Source organism: Panthera uncia (assembly GCF_023721935.1).
Source record: "Panthera uncia isolate 11264 chromosome C1 unlocalized genomic scaffold, Puncia_PCG_1.0 HiC_scaffold_4, whole genome shotgun sequence".
In the NCBI taxonomy this organism is placed as follows: Eukaryota; Metazoa; Chordata; class Mammalia; order Carnivora; family Felidae; genus Panthera; species Panthera uncia.
In genome coordinates this window covers 50,179,372-50,200,095 of record NW_026057585.1, presented here as the reverse complement: position 1 = coordinate 50,200,095, position 20,724 = coordinate 50,179,372, and the positions used below count along the sequence as shown (strand labels likewise).

At 37.0% G+C, this 20,724-nt stretch overlaps 1 protein-coding gene and 1 non-coding gene across 2 annotated transcripts in view; both read left to right on the top strand.

The window, feature by feature from the left end:
• Positions 1 to 900: 900 nt before the first annotated feature.
• The window catches only part of IL23R (interleukin 23 receptor), a 58,862-nt gene continuing 39,038 nt past the window's right edge, over positions 901 to 20,724 (top strand). Inside the window, exons 1-3 of the mRNA XM_049617043.1 lie at positions 901 to 1,069; positions 3,651 to 3,947; positions 10,795 to 10,918. Coding sequence (XP_049473000.1) covers positions 1,000 to 1,069; positions 3,651 to 3,947; positions 10,795 to 10,918 — 491 coding nt within the window. The 5' untranslated portion in view covers positions 901 to 999. The remainder of the gene's footprint in view (positions 1,070 to 3,650; positions 3,948 to 10,794; positions 10,919 to 20,724) is intronic.
• Positions 20,561 to 20,667, top strand: LOC125913798 (U6 spliceosomal RNA). The gene has a single exon (XR_007455095.1). It is a non-coding gene; the product is annotated as a U6 spliceosomal RNA (small nuclear RNA).

The following is a 20,724-nucleotide window of genomic DNA, read 5'->3' as shown; positions in this document are numbered from 1 at the left end:
CAAATGTTGTCTGATACTATATCACTTTAAACAATTATTGTTGTATATATTCTATTGGGGTGAGTAGTTAACTTCTAACCAGGAACATTTTAGATTTTGTTTTGCTTATTATTTATAAAGAGAAGACCTCATATTGCTGGCAAATTATGAAAGGTGTTCCTATATTCATGGGGGTCATGGGGACCCCAGGTTTTAAGAATGTTATCAGATATTTTATGCTATATGATGAGTCATGATTTTGTTTTGCTGTCTTATATGAAAGGCTCAGGTTTTATTAAACATAAAAATAACTGAATAATGTTGGTTATTAAGTAATAATGTAAAGTAACATTTAAATAAAAATGTAAGTAACTGAGTAAATAATGCAACTAGTCATAAACTAATGGCAATATTGTTTGGAATTTATATAATGTGTGTCTTTTGAGCTGTCTACAGAGGAAAGGAATTTTATATAAATTTAATTGGTGATAGCACATATACCTTTTTCTCACTTCATCTTTCTTCATTTTGAATGCCTCTTTCTGGAACTTCTGAACTTTTTTGGCTTTTCCTAAGTTTAACTCATCAAAGACTGATATTTCTGGAACTTCTAAGGCATAGAAATCTGGCCAGGAGTGAGAGCAGAGATTTCTGATGAGAGAGACTAGATTAGAAGAAAGTGTATTTTATTAAGGGTCAAAATGTCCTAGTAAGGTAAATCATAGTGACTTTTGAAGAGACCATTCTTTTACTTTACTTTTCCATCTGTATCATACCTCCTTACATACCACTGACTTTTCTTTGCCCTGTTTCCCTCCTCCCTTCCTTTCTCCCTTCCCTTCTTTTCTTCCTTCCTTCCCTCCTCCTTTTCTTCCTATTGAAATGTTCTCATCAAAGGCAATAATAACTGTTAGGAAAAAATGTAATGCCTTTACTATGGTTATTTTATTAAAATATTATAATTTAAAACTTTCATATTTTTTCTAGAGGGCAACAAAGAGCTATTTCCTGCTTTCAGGCATGAATCAGGTCACAATTCAATGGGATGTGGTAATAGCTATTTACATATTCTTCAACTGGTGTCATGGAGGTATAGTATTTTTAGTACCTATTGCTATCTTTTATTTAAAAAAATGTTGAGTGGTTATTGTTTTCAAGGCACTATTCTAGGGTCTCTGAAGAACCAAAAATTAGATTGGGAAAAACTATATGCACATAAATATTATATGGAATGAAATAAAAGAGTCCAACCGCCCCCCTAATGGCAGAATTCCTTTCCCTAATAAACAAACCTCTAACTTATATATGAACATTTCTATGAAGAAGCATATTATTCTGAGTTGGCGTGTTCTATCTTTGAACTGTTACAATTGTTATATGATAATCCATCAAACATTTGAATTTAATTCAACTCCACAATTTATTTGTTGACAGGCACTATGTGTCAGGCACTGGGCTAACTAAGCCTTTTATTTCTCACAACTTCGTGCAATGGTATTGGCTATTATTATTCCTATCTTATAATTCACACAAACACCTGGCATTATTACAGATATAAGCATAAGCAGCTTTGAGGAATCCAGGAAGGGGATTGTCAGAAATTCAGGCATAATAGCCTTGACATCTGAGAGTTTTTACTGGGGACTTGGTGTCCTGGGCAGGTGGTAGAAATTCATTAACTGGGAGACAAGCAACACTAAGGTAGGGTTCTAGACCTGGAAGGAAGCTTTGCAAACCATGCAAATTACTCAGAATAGTGACAAAAGCAACAATGTCTTCTGTAGGTTGGAACACAACTATATTGGTAGTTATACCAATATATTGATATATACCTCTATAGATTGATATAGAGGTAGCCCTGTCATCAGAACTAGAACCCCTCCAGCAGGATATCAGACACTGCCAGAATCAGGCCAACCACTATCCAAGATTTAGGATATTGAAATATGCAAACAATAAGTAGGACTTCTGTTGATACATTCAAGTAATTAATAGAGTGCAGAGAAATAAGTTAGGCTCCTCTGACATGGCGTTAGAGACCCTAGAGCTGTCCATTAGATATTATTTTATATATTTTGTTCAATCTATGAATAGTTTTAATATCATCCAGACTACATTTTTTCCAAATTTTCTATTAACATGGTATGTTCCCCTTTTCAATAGCTCTGCTGAAATAATAATAAAGTTTAACATTCCTCTGACCAATCTACTAACCCCATTAAAAAGAGAAATTAACATATGACTTATTCTTACATAATCTATGTTGACTCTCACTGATTACAGATTTTTTTTTTTTAGGTACTGAAAAATCATGGACTTACTAATTCATTCCTGAATGTAGCAAAGCTCGGTGGTCCAAAGTTTCTGGGGTTCTTCTTTATTCTGTTTTTGAAAACCAACATTTGTCCAAATCCGAAGTCTTCTGACATTTTTTATATTTTCTGTGTATTCTCAAACACTACTCACAGCAATTTCATGATAGTATTCACATATTTTTTTCAGGTGCTGGAGATGTAGTTTGTCTAAACCTGAATTGTTGACCTTATTTAAAGTAGTCAGATGTTTCCTTAAAACTTCCTTTTCTTATCTTTGGCTTCAATTTCCCATTAATAATGATGGAATTATTTTTATCACTATTTTTAATATTTAAATACTTCCAATTTATACCTAAATGTTCATTATGTAAATGGAAATATTCAATTACATTTATATTATGCAAGTTAATTCTTTAAGCATTGTAGTCCATAGCTAAGGACCTTTTAAAATCAAATAATTACCTTGATAAGATTGGTAAGATTCTAGGATGTTTTAATGCAAGTATTTCCACAAAAAGACAATAATAAATTTTCCTTGATGTGAGTTTAATTTAACTGATACTGCATTGCACTGTCATTTGAGTTTATGAAAATGACTTTTAATTATTGCTTGGGGTTATAAAAGTAATACATTCACTATATAATTTTTAAAACACAGAAATATGCAAGTAAAAATGAAAAAAGTAGACTAACACACACAGATTATCATTGTTAAAATCTTAGTGTATTTCTCCTCATTTACTCTATTTACTTCTGGTACTAAACCTATTATTAAGTGTGTTGTTTTGCAAGTTGCTTTTTACCAAAATACATTCTGGACATTTTCCTACATTATTCCTATATATTAAATTAATGATGAATTTTAAGTGGTTATCAAGCAATAGATTTTTGTCATTATAAGAGTATGGTTTTACTCATTAAACTCAAAATTTTGTGATAAAAGTAGCCGTTATCTACAGAAGAATGACAGATTGATGGAGTGCCTAGAGAATGGGGTTTGGATTCTGCAATGCCAGGTGTTATTTCTAATCTTACCTTTGAAAAATGGCATAGCCTCATAATGCGTCAGTTCTCTACTTTAAATAAGGAGAGCTAATTTTATTTGCTCTTTAGACAGAGTTGCTTAAAGGCAGACTCCAGTTTTGTATCCTGTTACTGAGCGTCCACAGAAGCCTGCTAAAAGTACATTACAATAAACTAATCAATGGAAAGATACAGTTGGTCCTAAACTTTTTTCCAATGGAAATCATTTAATTAATAGGAAAAGAATAAAATTTAAATGCAACAGCATATTCATCTGAATCTCTTGCTTTAATGTTTTACATGGAATTTTTTATTTTATCTATTTGTTTCCAGGAATTACAAATATAAACTGCTCTGGCCACATGTGGGTAGAACCAGCCACAGTTTTTAAGATGGGTATGAATGTCTCTATATATTGCCAAGCAGAAATTAAGAACTGCCAACCAAAGAAATTTTATTTTTATAAAAACGGCATCAAAGAAAGATTTCGAATCACAAGAATTAATAAAACAACAGCTCGGCTTTGGTATAACAACTTTCTGGAGCCACATGCCTCTATGTACTGCACTGCTGAATGTCCTGGATATTTTCAAGAGACACTGATATGTGGAAAAGACATTTCTTCTGGATGTAAGTGTTGGGGTGCATTCAAAATTCAAATGAAAGCTAATCTAGCAATTAACTAGTCTAAAATCTTGTCTAAAAATAGAGACTAATTAATATAGTTTACTTCTTGTACTAGTTTAATATAAGAATTGCAAACTGAAATGTTTCCGGGGGCCAGGTTAGTGAAATAAAGGAGTTAGGGAGGCTGGTGAGATCCATGCAGAGAGAAAAGCACATAGAGGTCTACTGGGGAATAGCCACTGCCCAACTCCATCATTTATAAGGATCTGGTTTTCCTAAATCTTTTTTTTTTTTTTAATGTCTATTTATTTTTGAGAGAGACAGACCATGATCAGGGAAGGGGCAGAGAGAGAGGGAGACACAGAATTTGAGGCAGGCTCCAGGCTCTGAACTGTCAGCACAGAGCCTGATGTGGGGCTCGAACTCACAAATGGCGAGATCATGACCTGAGCTGAAATAGGACCCTTACCCGACTGAACCACCCAGGTGCCCCTGAATCTTTGACTCTTTAAGGGAAGACAGACATGTGAATCTTCAGTGTGAACTCTACACTTCTACAGCACGTCTACACTTCTACTCTACACTTCTACACTCCACAGCAACTTTCAATGTTGCTGATGTATTCAAAAAACAAATTTTCAACACCAGCCTGTCCAAACACAGCATACATGAGGGGCAGCATCCTCAGATTTTTAAGTATTGTTCTTTTCATCTGCTTTACACTTATGTTTTTTGTTATTTGCTTTCCAAAATAATAGCATCAACCTTGAAGCAGATTCCATAAAAAAATTCTGAGACTAAGATTTACAAAACAAAAGCAGTTGCAAAACTAGCTTTGTGTGCTTGCTATACTTTCCAGCTGTGTGACCTTGGGCAAGTTAACCAGTCTGAGCCTTGATTCCATGTCTGTAAAATAAGGCTAATTATTCTGGCTGTGGTAAGCACCAGATTTTAATAAACTACTTAAAAGCATGTTATACATTTTAAAGTGCAACACCATTGTGCAGTGTGGAGTCTTTGTCATGCTCCCTTCCCCACACTTTTGAGAATCAAATCTGAGTTCTTATTTTTCCTCATCTCCAGATTTTAACTTGCAAGAGCAAGACCACCTGGTGTTCACGACTTGCACCTAGAGTGGACAGCTAGGATACAAGAGGCTTCCTTGTTCTGAATAAGGCCATTGTCCTACTTAACTCTGGGCACCTGATCTTGCACGATTTTCAAAAGAAAGAAGAGCTATGGAAGGTAGTAGAGGTGAACTGAGGAAGGAAAATACTAAGTTTTGGGGTCAAACAATAAAGCTAGCAAACTCACACCTTAAACTGACAACACACTAAACATGCCCTGAATTATGGGAATTGAAGCCACAGGCAGACATCTTATCTGATATATGAGGGCACCTTAGCTTGTCCACATCCTCAGGAAACATAAACAACACTTAATGCTTAAATATTTTACTATTTATCCTTTGGGGGTGTTGGTGGGGTGTTGAGAGAAGATACAATTTCTTTGGAGGGCAAATAAGCAATTTTCACAGTGATGGGGAAAGGTTAGCTTTTAATTTGAGCCAGAGGAAGAAAGGAGACAAAAGAAGTGTGGCTTCCTTCCATGGGTTCCAGTTTGGGTGACATATTACCCCCAACAGCTCTACCCCCAAACACAACCACCAGGCCATATTTAGGGCCAGGGAATGGCCTGTGCCCCCTTCTAGGACAACATCATAGAAGAATTTAGATTCTCTGCTGCTGGCTGCTTAAAAAGAACATCACTCTTTCCATTTATTTACTTTGTGAGTTGTAACTTCTTACACAGACCTCTGGTTATGAGTGTGAAATTGTAACTGCCAGGTAAGAATTTACTCTAACTCTTAGACCCAAGAACCCCTGGATTCTTGAGCTCTGCATTCTTAGCAAACAAAACTTCCTATTTAAGTAGGTCAAAAAAGGTTTCTGAGGGTTTCTGTGGTACTCTAGAAATTATATTGCTTTCACTGGGTTACTTTGATCACAGAGTATTTGTCCTGTGAGCTTTACTATGTTAACTTACCATCACTATTTTGAACAAAATGATTACATGTATTTTTTAGACTAGAAACAAGTCATAAAAGAGAGAGAAAATAAATGAGTCAGTGCTTTTCCTGGAAAGAAATCCAAATATATTTAAAAGCTTCTGTACTTTAATATGTAATTTGTGAAATACAAATATTATCACAATTTCTATTTTTAGCCATAATTTTAAACACTTTCTAGAATTCATCTATGATTAAATGCACACATATCACGGGAAGTTTATCAGATTCACACCAATCATGAGATAAAATACTGTAAGATGTCCTTATTCATTTAAAAATACCACATTAAAAAAACATACATGGAACAGTCTGTTTCTACTTAATCATTTATTTAAAAGTTTAAATGTCTTTGACTTCCTTCAATTTTAACCATCTTTTTTTTTTTAGATTATTTATATATTGAGAGAGAGAACAAACAGGGAAGGGGTAGATAGGAAGAGAGAGAGAGAGGGATAGAGAGAATCCCAAGCAAGCTCTGTGCTGTCAGCACAGAGCCCTATCAGAGTGGAGCCCGACTCGGGGTTTGATCTCACAAACCATAAGGTCATGACCTGAGCCAAAATCAAGAGCGCCCCAAATTTTAACCATCTTTGATCTCTACTTATTGAGATGAAAGCAGAGTTCTTATCCAACAAAAGTTCCTAAATATTTGTCTTTAACGTTGCTATCTAGTATCATTATTACAGGCACAATTAGGCTGACCTGTGCTCTCCTTGGGTAAGGAATTACAGAGTGATCTTTGCCAGAAGCATTGTGCCTCTGTTCACTGTAAATTCTTCTCATTATCATTTTATTAATCAAGCCAATCAAATTATGAGATAGCTTTACTGAGTGGTTGCTCTGCGCCAAAAATGTGTTAAATGGTAGAAATTCAAAGAAAAGGGACTCTGCCTTTAAGAAACTCTCAGTAGAAAATGATCGTTGGCTAGACTCTGAATTCATGAGAAATCCGGCCTGTGATTAATAAGTGCTCCAATAATAGGGGAGGGATGGGATTACTAGGAAAAAGCAAAAACATAAGCCTCATACTTACATGAGGGGGTTTTTACCCTTGACATTGGATAAAGGGGCAATGAGATTAATAATAACCCCATCTTCTTCTCATAACCATAATCATACTCCCATCTTTACATAGCTTCATATTAACAAATATTCTGTTTATTTGCATATGTGTATATAATCTAGTTGATATTTTGCAAAGTTAATTAACCACTAGACATTTACAAACCTGAGCACTCACTTCATATAGAATGCTGTGGAATAACAACCCAAAAGATTGACCGTTGTTTTTTATGATGGCCAAATCAATGATACTCTCTGGCTCATGTCTCAGGGGGAAAAATAACTTCAGCATAAATCACTGTAATCAGTGCAGGACCACAACTCAATCCATGTCCAAAATGACTTAAATTTACCCCCTTTATGACTCAAATAAAAAAATTTATTTTCCCCTACTTGGAGTCCAGTTTGTCCCCATTGTAATTCAATGCTACAACTCACCAAAATGTTCTAAAGAACTTTAGTATGTTCTTACTGCTTGAAATAGTTTTTTAATTGTAAAATCAAATTGCATACAATGTAGAAAGTTTTTAAAAATTTAGACCAGCACAAAGGAAATACCCATCATCTCTATAATCCCATAATTTCACTACTAGCAATCCCTCTTTAATAATTTGAAATAGATCTTTCAAGCTTCAGTTTGTCTCTTTCCATCTCTCCCCCTCTCTCTCCTCCTCTGTCTCCTTCTCCCAACCCCTCTCTCTCTCTGTCTATGCCTTTATGTCTCTCTCACTACAGTGTTTCATAGCCTGCATTTTTCACTTTATCATATGGCCAGAATTTACTTAAACATATTTCTAGTGCTTTCCGGAGGCCAGATATTTAAACTATCTTCTACAACTTTGTTTTTGGATGTATTTTAGGAGTTTATTATAGTTTATTTAACCCTATTTTGGGGTATTAGGTTGTCTCCAACTTATTCATTATTATAAACAATACTTTAAGAGGCACACACTTTTGGCCAAATATTTTTGTGTATCTTTGAACATTTCATTAAGGATGCATGCCTAGATGTAAAATTGCTGGGTTGCAAGATATTGCTCTTGCTTTTAAAGATAGTAATATGTAAAGTGCTCTCCATAAAGGTTGTACCAGTTTGTACTCCCACCAACAGGAGTGTTAGAGGATTTCCCTGAAGTCCATTCCAACACTGTGGATTACCATTTTTTCAAAATCCTTGCCAATTTTATAGGTCTAAATGATATCTATTATTGTTTCAATTTGTAATGAGGAAAACTTTTTCATATATTTATTTTTTGATTTTACAAGTAATATTCTTAGTAGATGATGTGCAGGTGAAGTGTAAGTATGTATTTGTATGTAAGATAAATATTTGGCTATAACTTCAGGTGCATAGATGTCCATATTTTTATTCTTCCTGAGCCCCCATTCTTCCATTTTTCTTGTCGTCATTTGCTGAGTAGTCAAGTTTTGCAAGCAGTGAGTGTAGAGACAAGCCGAGAGAGCCACACCTGAAAAGTGACTACATGATAAACACTCCATATTTCCATACTTCTTTTTTTGATCTTGACCTTGGTCATTTATTGGATGATGTAACTGAAAATTGCAGATGTCATTCTATAGTTGTTGGGGTTTCATAGACTTCAGAGACCATTAGGGCTCCAATAATGTCATTGGAATTCTCATCTTTTCCTATCTCTTCATGGGTTTTTTTCCCCCGTGTTGTCTTAATTCTTTTTTTTTTTTTTAAGATTGTTTTTCTCCTAATTTTTATTTATTTTTGCGAGGGAGGGAGGCAGGGAGAGAGAGAAAGAGAGAGAGAGAGAGAGAGAGAGAGAGAGAGAGAGAATCCTAAGCAGGCCCTGTGCTGTGAGTGCAGAGCCTGATGCAGGGGTTTGAATTCACAAACTGTGAGATCAAGAGCCTGTCACTTAACTGACTGAGCCTCCCAGACACCCCTATGTTGTCTTCATTCTTAAATCCAAGATGGCCACCAGCAGCTCATGGCTCACATGTTACTCAGAGACAGCAATTTCTAGGGGTAAGAAAATACCTCTTACAATGGCTCTCCAAAAAGCCCCTTGGAGAATGCTGATTGGTTCATCTTAAATCATGTGTTCATTCCAAAGGGAAATACTCTTTAGTCAGCCTAGGTCAAGGATACACTTGTAGGTAAAGCCTAGTGAGTAACAGCCCTTGAGGCAGGAGTGGAGTGGGGATGAAGTTGGGAGTGAGCAAGATTTCAGTTCTCAAAAGGTAAAGAAGCTGACAGATAAAAACTAAACAATGTTCTCCATATTATGGTCACTTAGAAAAAGAGCTAAAGGGGATGCAGGGAGGGAGAAAGAGAATGTTGAAATAGAATTCTGTGAATACCAAAAAATTTTTAATTATTTTAGAGAAAGAGCACATGAGTGGGTGAGATGGGCAGAGGGAGACAGAATCTTTTTTTTTAAGTGTTTATTTATTTTTGATAGAGAGAGATACAGAGTGTGAGTGGGGGAGGGGCAGAGAGAGAGGGAGACACAGATTTGGAAGCAGGCTCCAGGCTCTGAACTGTCAGCACAGAGCCTGATATGGGTCTTAAATACATGAACCGCAAGATCATGACCTGAGCCAAAGTCAGATGCTTAACCCACTGAGCCACCCAGGCATTCCAGGAGAGAGACAGAAACTTAAGCAGCCTCCAGATTCAGCACTCAGCACAGAGCCTGACGTAGTACTTGATTCCACAACCCTGGGATCATGACCCGAACCGAAATCAATAGACAGACACTCAATGGACTGAGCCACACAGGAGCCCCCCAAAAAACGTTTAGTCATTTTTTATTGTGGTAAAATATACATAATATGAAATATATTTTTTTAACTATTCTTAAGTGTATAGTTCTGAGGCATGAAGTACATTCACACTGTTCTGCAATCACCATCATTTTCCGTCACTACCATTCATTTCCAGAACTATTTTCATCTTGCAAAACTGAAACTCTGTGCCCATTAAGCAACTCTCATTTTCCCCATCCCCCACCCTGGCAACCATCATTCTACTTCCATCCATGTTGTAGCATGTATCAGAGTTCCCTTCCTTTTTGAGGCTGAGTAATAGTCCATTGTATGTATAAACACTAAACTTTTAAAGTGAGTAGTGGAATAGGTGCCAGAAGAGGAAACAGTCTGATGGGGTGAAAGAAAAAACACTTTTTTGGGATCCTTTCACAAGAGCCAAAGGCAAAGGTTTCAAGGGGAAAGGGACCAAAACAGCAAATGCTGCAGAAGTCAAGTTCAATGGTGATTGCACAGATATTTCGGAATTTGTTAATTAGAAAGTCATTAATGACCTTCACAACAGTGGTTTTGGTGGAATTGTGGGTCTGAATCTTGATTGTCTGGGGTTTGAGAGCAAATGGGAGATGAAGTAAAAGACCAGTATAATATAGGACCCTTAGTTTAGCTGTTAAAAAAAGGAGATAGTGGTAGCTGAGGAGAGAGAATTTGAGGAGTTATTATTATTTTTTTTTGATAGGAGAAACTTGATCATATTAGTATCCCCAGAAGAGTGGAGAATATAGTACACAAAGGAGAGTAGCAATGTTTGATGGCAAAGTAGGATGTTAGGTGAGGTGGTAGGGATGGAATGAGGGAAGTATTGAATGCCAGTTGGGCTGGTTTCTTAAATAAAATGGGAAGTTTATCAGCTAGCTACTTTATAAAGAACTTTATGTTTGTATGGTTGTTCCTAAGTGATACATTTTGTTGCAGATCCACCAGATGTTCCTGACAAGGTAACCTGTGTCATTTATGAATATTCAGGCAACATGACTTGTACCTGGAATTCTGGGAAGCCCACCTACATAGACACAATGTATGTGGTGTATGTGAAGAGGTAGGTTCCTTCAACAGTTTAACATGAGCAATTCCATTCCATTCCAATGTTCTGCCTCCAGCAGGGATCCAAAAAATGAGCCTTAAGCATTAAATGTATGCTGATTATCCCCAATTCCCTAATTATCATCAGTGAAGCTACCTGAACCCTTTTTGGGCCATTAATATTTTCACTCTGTGGGACAATGCGTTCTATAATCTTTCTGCCCTTTAATTCATTGGTACGTACCTGGGGTCAGGGACCTGATGCTGATATAGCACAGAATAGTTTTAAAAGGATCTTTGCTTCAACCCCAGCTCTATCCTCATTCTAGGGTTTAGGCAACTTGCTCAACCTCTCCAAATTGCCTTTCTTTATCTTTAAAATGGATCTAAAAAATAGAGCCTAATGCACAGGTTTATTCTAATTATTTAAGTGGAATTTGGCTCTTAAAGCGTGCAGCACAGAGCCAGGTCCACCTTTAGCACTAAATTCATGGACGCTACTAGTTATTAATAATGATCCCCAAATCTTAAATTTGGTGCCTGTACAGGCCAACCCTCTTTTCTGGTTTGCCCGAGACTAAGGGAGTCTCCAGGACATGGGACTTTGAGTTTTAAAACTGAAGTAATAACTGAGTGAAAGTGCTAATTTTCTATCTGCAGTCCAGGAGGGCTTTGAGGAAATGCTCTTGTTACATGCTTAACAATAGCCAGATTTCGGGAGCCAAGGTGACCATGCAGCCAAACCTCTTAAGTTTTTATGCTTAAAGATAAATTGTTGATCATAAAAGTTGTACTACTTCGTACTAAATTAAATTTGAATGCTTATTTAGAAATTGCAAAATAGGAAAAGGTTGATATGAAAAAATCCCTTTCCCCTCCCCAATGTACACAGCTGAAATCTTTCTTTGTTACATTTAAACTATATCCATGTATGCTAGTCTGTTTTTGAATACTCTGTGATTGTTAAAGATGAAAATGAAATTAATTTTTAAAAAGGTATGGGCAAACAGGGTTAAGTTAGTCACCCATCATGTTTCCCATTTTATTCTTTTTTTTAAAGAATGCCTTCAGTGGTGTATTTGAAGTAAACTTTTTTTTTTGTCTGTTTGTAACTCTCAAAAAAACTACTTATTTTTTAAAAAGCATTTATTGGGGGAGCGCCTGGGTGGCTCAGTCAGTTAAGCGTCCAACTTCAGCTCAGGTCATGATCTCATGGTTCACAAGTTTGAGCCCCGCATCAGGCTCTGTGCTGACAACTCAGAGCCTAGAGCCTTCTTCAGATTCTGTCTCTCTCTCTCTCTCTGCCCCTCCCCTGCTTGTGCTCTCTCTCTCTCTCTCTTAAGAACAAACATTAGGGGCGCCTGGGTGGCGCAGTCGGTTAAGCGTCCGACTTCAGCCAGGTCACGATCTCGCGGTCCGTGAGTTCGAGCCCCGCGTCAGGCTCTGGGCTGATGGCTCAGAGCCTGGAGCCTGTTTCCGATTCTGTGTCTCCCTCTCTCTCTGCCCCTCCCCCGTTCATGCTCTGTCTCTCTCTGTCTCAAAAATAAATAAACGTTTAAAAAAAAAAAAAAAAAAGAACAAACATTAAAATTTTTTTTAAAAAATAAAATAAAAAGCATTTATGGGACCTTTACTATTTGCTAAGTACTGGGCCAAAACTTTACATGTGCTACTTCATTTAGTATCTTACACAACCTTGTGAGGTAAATATGATTATTTTTCCAGTTTTTGTAGACAAAGTAACTGAGCCTCAGTGGGGTTAGGCAATGCGTCCAGAGCCACACAGCTCCAGAGAGGGAGAGGTGGGATTTGAACTTGGGCTGCCTTGACTACCACTGCTGAAGTGGTGTCGGAACCAGATCACAGGGCATATTTGAGAGATGATAACCAGGTCTCATTACAATAGAACAGAATAATCTTCCAATCTTCTCTCTCTCCACGTGTAACATACTCAGAATAATTTTAATTAAGTAAAACATAAAAAGCAGCATTTCTTCATTCAAGAAATTCTGTGTAAAAACCAGGCAGATTTTACGAATACATTGCTAAGTCTGGAGTAATGGGCTCCATGCCACAGGCAAGACACTCACACCTGTCATTCTGAGCAGGGGTTAGACAGAGGCAATGTATCAAAAGGATGATGGAAACACTGAGCCACCTTATTTAAGCATAAGCATTCTATGATTTTAGTATATTCACAGAGTTATGCGACCATCACCACAATTTCAGAACATTTTCTTATGCCAAAAGGAAACCGCGTATCCATTAGCACTCACTCTATTTCCCTCAACTTTCCCATCCCGAGGGGTCCTCTGGGGATTTGCCTACTTTGGACACTTCATATAAAAGGAGTCATACAATACATGGTCCTTCCATGACTGGCTCTTCCACTTAGCATAAACCTTTCAACATTCATCCGTGGTGTAGCATGTATAAGCACTTCATTCCTTTTTAGGACCAAATAATGTTCCGTATATGAATATATCACATTGACTTTATCCATTCATTGGTTGATGGACATTTGGGTTATTCCTGCTTTTTGGTTATTATGAGTAATGCTTCCATGATATTCATGTACAAGATTGTGTGTAGACCTAAGTTTTCATTTCTCTTGAGCATACACTTAGGAATAGAATTGAGAGGTCATATGTTAACTCTGTTTAACCTTTTGAGGAACTGCATACTATTTTCTAAAACAACTGCACTATTTTACATTCACTCTGGGAGTGTATGAGGGTTCCAATTTCTCCACATTCTTGTCAACACTTATTATTTTTGTATTGCTTATTGCCAACCTAGTGGATATGGCTTAATTCATTTAAGTCCCACTTACTTGCCCTCTCAGGTTCTTGACAATAAAATTGCATTGTAAATTTGGAACAGGCATACCACAATTTGAGAAGATATATTTGTTGAAAAAAACTTGCCAACCACCACCTAATTTCCTAGTTAGTCTCATAAAAATGTTCTCCAAATATTTTGATTATTATAGATTTCTTTTAAAATCTATTAATACATTCAGTGATATATATTGAAATTATTTACACATGGCTTTTTCTGAGAAACACATCTACCTTACAAAGTGAGAAATACCTAGTAATTATGAGTATTGAGATTGTTCTCAATACTCAAGTCGCCATGAAAATATTAAAAATAGATTTATTAAAGATCATGCTTTTAGAGCTATCCACTGGAAAGAACAGGGGCTTTCGAGTTTTACTTTTGATTTCCAGTTCTAAGATTTATCAGTTAGGTGTCTTTTATGATGCAAATATCAGAAAATCTAACTGCAGTGACTTAAACATATGGGGCTTTATTTATATCAAGCCATAGTGGTAGGTATGACAGAGTTGGCATGATTACTTCAATGATATCCCAAAGGCTTTTTCCAACTTTTTCCTCTATAAGTTTTAATGTGTAGGCTTTACTCTCAGAAGCTGCACCCCTAGGCTTCACATCCAAATCCCAGGCAGGAAAAGTGGTGAAGGAAAAAGAACGTCTCCACCTATAGACTTCCACTTGGATCTCATTGGCCAGGACTGAGTTACATGTCTACTCTATCTGGATGGGAACCTAGGAGAAAGACATTGTTGATAGAATTTAGTACTGTCATCTAACAATATCTGCCATAATTGCTAGCTGTGTGATCTTAGAAAAGTTATTTAGCTTGGCTGAGCCTTACTTTCCTGTGAAATGAGGATAAGCAATACTATACTGGGTGTTACAAAATTTATAAGAACACAAACTATAAAAAAAGACTTGCAAAAAGGAAGCACTTAGAAACAACAAAAAGGCAGAGTATTAAGGTGACACTCAAGGCTGACATACTAGTCTTGTTTGATTTGTTTTAAAATTAAAACCTGACTTATTTGGGTGAGGAGACTAATTAATATAAGTCCATTAAGAAATGGTCATTGGTGGGGTAGGGGCTGGGCACTGGTTGGCTCAGTCAGTTAAGCATCTGTCTCAGGTCATGATCTCACGGTTTGTGAGTTTGAGCCCCACATTAGGCTCCATGTTGTCAGCATGGAGTCTGCTTGAGATTCTCTCTCTGCCCCTCCCCTGCTTGCTCTCTCTTTCTCTCAAAGTAAATAAATAAACTTAAAAAAAAAGATCATTGGGGTGCCTGGGTGTCTCAGTCAGTTAAGTGTCTGACTTGATTCCAGCTCAGGTCATGATTTCATGGTTTGTGAGATTGAGCCGGGCTCTGCGCTGACAATGTGGAGCCTGCTTGGGATTCTCTCTTTCTCCCTCTCTGCCTCTACCCTACTTGCACTTGCACACACTCATGGGCTTTCTCTCTCTCTCTCTCTCTCAAAATAAATAAACTTAAAAAATGATCATTTACAAGGTATTATAAACAATAATTTTACTCATTTTCAGGTAACAGTCATTTTAGACAGATGAATATCTAGAAAAAAGCTGTTAAATGTGCTCTGAAAGACTAATTTTTTAGCTCTTGTGCATGTGTCAGTAGGAAACTCACTCATTCATTCAAACTAGAAATGTAATCTCAAAATGGGCAAGAATTTTTGCTTATTTTGTTCACTGCTATATCACTTGAGTCTAGAATGGGGCCTGGCGCATTGTAACTGCTCAGGTGATAGTCACTGAGTGGTTATTCTGATACGTAGACATAGACATTTCCTGCATTCTCCCATCACAGTCAAGTTAAATAATACTAATACAAAGTCTTACATTTTAGAAAAACTTTTTTCGCCTTTTCTGAAATCCAACAATAAATTACAGCCAAACGCAGACAAACCTAACCCAAATTCTGAATTGGCTGAGTCTAGATTAATAGAATTGTTTCATAGTTTAAAAAGAACATAAAAATGTGAAGGATTAGCATAAAAATGAATGTTCTCCTCTAGCAAAATCAAAGAATGAGCTCCTATAAGCACAAACAGGAAAAGGAAATAAACATTTATCCTATCTCACAATTAAAAACATACCAATGAGTTAAAAAAAAAATACAGAAGAGAAAGTTAATTTTTCTATCAAAACTGCCTTCCCCCTAGCCCCCAGGAAAAAGTTGACTTATAATCAGTTTGTGATTGAGGTAGTTTAAAAAGGTTATTCTAGATCCTGGGTTCTTAGGGTATTTTCCATCTTGGCAGGTAGGTAGAGATCAGCATTTGCAAGGTTTCACTTCCAACTCATGTGGTTCTGTATTCCAGTAAGACCACATTTACAGAAGAGGCATTTCACTTCAGCCCACGGACTTGTTCCACTAGTGGCAGAAAGGTGACATTCCCTGTATGGCAGCCTAGGGGCCATCGGGCTTCCATTCACATACCCTCCTGTGCTGTGGTTTGCTGTTTATCAATAAGTGGTGGTAGGAAAAACCAAAAAAGAAGAAACTCTGGTAATAAACGTCTACCTACTATTGTCTATTGCCCTCAACAGCTTCATATAAATATGTTCTTTATCTTGGAAACTCTTGCAGTGTCCTTGCAATGTCTTCTACTCAATAAATACTTGTTGAATGAAAAAGAATTCATCATGGCCCCTCATTTTATTCCATTCAAGTCAATCTAGCAAAGATTTATTTAGCATTTTGCTTCTTCTTGTTACTATGTTAAACTCTAGAGAGTTTTTGTAGATAGGCACTATCTCTGTGCATGACAAGCTCATGATCTCACTAGAATAACACAAATGATGGAATTTTCAGGCACTATGAAAGACCAGTAGGGCAATTATTTTTAGATAAGATATCATTGTAGACCCCCTAAGATCAATTGCTTATTCTGTCAATTCATAAGGCCTGCCTGTTTTTGCCACCTCTTCTTCTCCATATGCATATTCTTAATAACCAGAAAGAGGTCTTAGGTACGATTCCAAATATTTTTAAGGCTGTGATATTACATTTCTGTCATTCTTTTAGGACTCAATAAGCAGTCATATTTTTAAATCCATTTCCTCACCAATTCTGTATCTGTACTAGCAAAGCTAATTGTGGCTGGGGACAAATGCAAACTTACTGACTGATATGACTGTATATTCATGACCACTAATCTCAACTGGGCCCTGACAGCTACCCAGTATCCTACCACATTTCACTGGCCCAGTCACTGCTCCACTAAGCCAGGTAATTATTTCATTACTTTTTGTCTCATTTCTGGCCTCCAGAATGCTTTCTCTCTCCTTGTGCTCTGTCGATGACCTGCTTTCTACTTCATTGAGAAAATAGAAGCAATGAGAAATATGATAAGTTCCCCCATCTACTGACGCATTGACCTCCCTATCCATATACTTGGTCTTCCTTTTTACTACTGTGCATGAACTACTATTTCCCTGAGGCCAACTCTCCACCTCTTGGGCTAGATCTTACCCCTCCTGCCTCCTGAAGGACATTGCTCCCACAATGTTCCTCTCTTTCTTCTGCATCTTACCTTTTCTATCTTTACTGGATCATTCCATCGGCTTGCAGCGTCTGCCCTCTTGAAAAATATAACTTTCCCTTGGTCTTTCCCCTCCACTACTCTATTTTTCTGCTCCTCTTTATGGCCAAACTTCTCAAGAGTTGTCTGTACTCTTTTTTAAGTTTATTTATTATTTTGAGACAGAAAGTGCAGGAGGGGCAGAGAGAGAATCCAAAGCAGGTTCCCCACTGTCAGCACAGAGCCTGATGCGAGGCTTGAACCTATGGAATGACAAGATCATGACCTGAGCAAAAACCAAGAGTTGACCACTTAACCAACTGAGCCACCCAAGCACCCCAAGAGTTGTATGCACTTTCTGTCTCTTTCTCTCTCATCCTTTCTTTAAGCTAGTTTAGTCAAGTTTTCACTTTCCATTGAGACAGGTCTTAACAGTGTCACTAATGACTTCCCCATTGCCAAATCAAATGGTTTATTCTCAGTCCTTATCTTCCTTATGAGGAGCATTTAATAGCTTTTCACTTCCTTCTTTTAGCTTGGAGGATACTACTCCTTTTTGATTTTCCTCCTACCTTCCTGGATGCTTTCTCTCAGTCTCTTGCTGATGTGTCTTCATTTCCAGTGAAGTAACAAGCCCCCAGAGTTTTATTCCTAGCATCTATTATTTGTATCTACACTCATTACCTAAAAGATATAACACAAATTTATAGTGTAAAACTCCCTAATTTATCTAGTTTGAGTCCAGATATCTCCCCTGTCTGCAGTTACCATATATCTAATATCTTATTCAGCACTTCCTCTTAGACATCCAAAAGGTATCTCAAAGCTAATATTTTCAAAACCCAAACACTGCCAGTTTCCTTTCTCCGTACTTGCATTCCCCTTCTCAGTAAATGGCAACTCCCTCTTCATTTTATTTGGGCCCAAATCACTGGAGTTGTCCTAGATTACTCCCTACCATGCCCTTAACAAAATTAATCAGCCAAACCTATAGGATTTGACTTCTTCTTACTACCCAGTTTGCAACCCCAGGCCAAGCCATATCATCCCTCATCTGACTTAGTATAAGAACTTCCTAACTGGTGCCCTAGCCTCCACCTTTGCCCTCCTAGAGTCATTCACAAGTAGCCTTTTCACATGCACCTCAGATCATGTCACTCCTCTGCTCAAAACTTCCCATTTCAAAGCCAGAGTCCTCCAGAGGCTCTTTGTGACCTTACAGTACCTTCTATATCTCTCCCTCCTCCAGAACTCTCGGATCTCATCTTTAATCCCTTTCTATCTCCTTTACGTACACCAAGCCTCACTGACCTCCTTGCTGTTTTTGAACTGGACAAGTATGATCCTGCCTTACGGCCTTTGTATATCCCTAGAAAGTTTTTCCTCCAGAGAGGAGGAAAATCACCTTCTCAGACAGGCCTTCCGCATCTTCTTTTAAAATAAAAAATCCCCACTCCTGCATCTAGCACTTCCTAACCCTTTTTTGCTTTATTTTTCTTCTGAACATTTATCACCATAGGACATATTATATATTCATTTGTTTCCCCCAGAATGTGTGCTCCATGAAGGTCAGGACTTTATCTGTTTTATTCATTGTTGTAGTCCCAATGTCCAAGGTAATACTTGGAACATAGTGGATATTAATTAAATATTTGTTGAATGAGTGGTTAACTAAATGGAAAATGCTATTAACCGTTATCACCATAAATTTGCAATGTTTTTTATTGAAAATCTATGAAATACAACTAGGGCTAGGTGCATAGTAAACTTCAGAGAAACATAAATCATGCTGACTCCCTTCAACAAATAATCTGTTATGTAATAAAAACACACCAAAAACAGAAATAGAAATAAGAAATTAAAAAGAAACTTTGTAATATAAGTTTTATGTAAAAATAGTCCCAAAGTATAGTCAGTCACTCATTATTACTAGATTCCTCATCTAAAACAGTGTTCATGGTCTAGGTGCTAATAGGAAGGTAGACTTTAAGTAGAATTAAATTACCTAATAACTATGGTTCATGTTGGTTTAAGAATGTATTTGCATTTTGACTGTGGTCTCAATTTTTGTGGTAAAAGAATTAGCCGCAAACCAATTAAGGACATGCATGTGGTTTTCTCTGACTGGAAAATATTCAAAGATGCCCTACTTGCTACTTACCCATAGTTGCCATTTTCTTATTTGTACATTTGAATTCTTACTGAGCATGAGGTTGGCATACCTTAAAAGCAATTCTCTGTAATTTATTTATATTCTGCCTTATTTCAGAAGCAATATAAGGGAACTATGTAAACACCTCTGAATTTAATGGAATGATTTGATTTCAGCTATAAGTAATATAAAAGAAATTTCACTTGTTGAAATATAACAACTTTTAAGGTTTCATTTGTATTCTTTAGAATGTGTAAGTCATGTCACAAATACCTTTTAATTAATAATAATTATCTGTTTCATAAACCCTTTATTATGCATGAAACCACCTGCTCCATGCTTCCTTATCTCACCAACTCACTTATCTGATTTTACTCATGATAACGATGTTATTCTTCCTATTGCACAGATGAGTAAACTGAAGTACATAGAGGTTAAGTAACTGGCTCGATTCCCACATTTTATCAAGGGGCAGAGCCAGGATTTGAACCTATAGATTTTTTTTTTTAAAAACCCAAGCCCTCTGCTTTTCATCACTATGACATGTCCTTGTCCTCTCGTGGCATTCATAGTAGTTTTCCTGCTGCTGAGAGGAAAGAGGCAGCACCGGAAAACATGCACTGAGGGTTAAAAACCTGGGCTGAACTAGGGTAGTTGGTGCCACCTGCATGCTATGGAGACCGGTCACCCCTACCCACGTTTCCCTGTCAGCCTTAGAGAGATTCTTTGACTGCCTGCTGAGATTATCCTGCTCTGGTAGGGATAGGTTTAAAATATAGATATTCTATAATTTTTGTATTATTTTGATTCATAAATTTATTTATTGCTTGGTAGTGTGAGGCTGGTTCCTCTTTTCCTCCCTGGAGTTCTGTGTCTCAGCAAGCATGAGTTCTGTGTCTCAGAATCCACTCTGGATTCTAACAGATCATAGTGGCTGGCAAGTTATAATCTTGGCTGGGAGAAATTCGGGAGATGTTGAATAGACACACAATGGTAATAGGACATTAAGTGCAGCCTATAGGGATGAAATGATTGTGAGTTTTAAACTCTTCCTTCCCCACAAATCCTATCAAGTCAGCCTCCCTGGATGGAAAAAAGTTGATGGTATTAAAGAAACCAAGCAGTGCTTGCCTCAGCAACACAAATACTATAATTGGAATAGTGCACAGAAGATGAACATGACCCCTAATCAAGGATGACATACAAATTTGTGAAGCATTTCTATTTGTTAAATCTAAGAATATAGGATACTTGTCTTTTCACCTGTATTCAAATTCCAAGGTTATT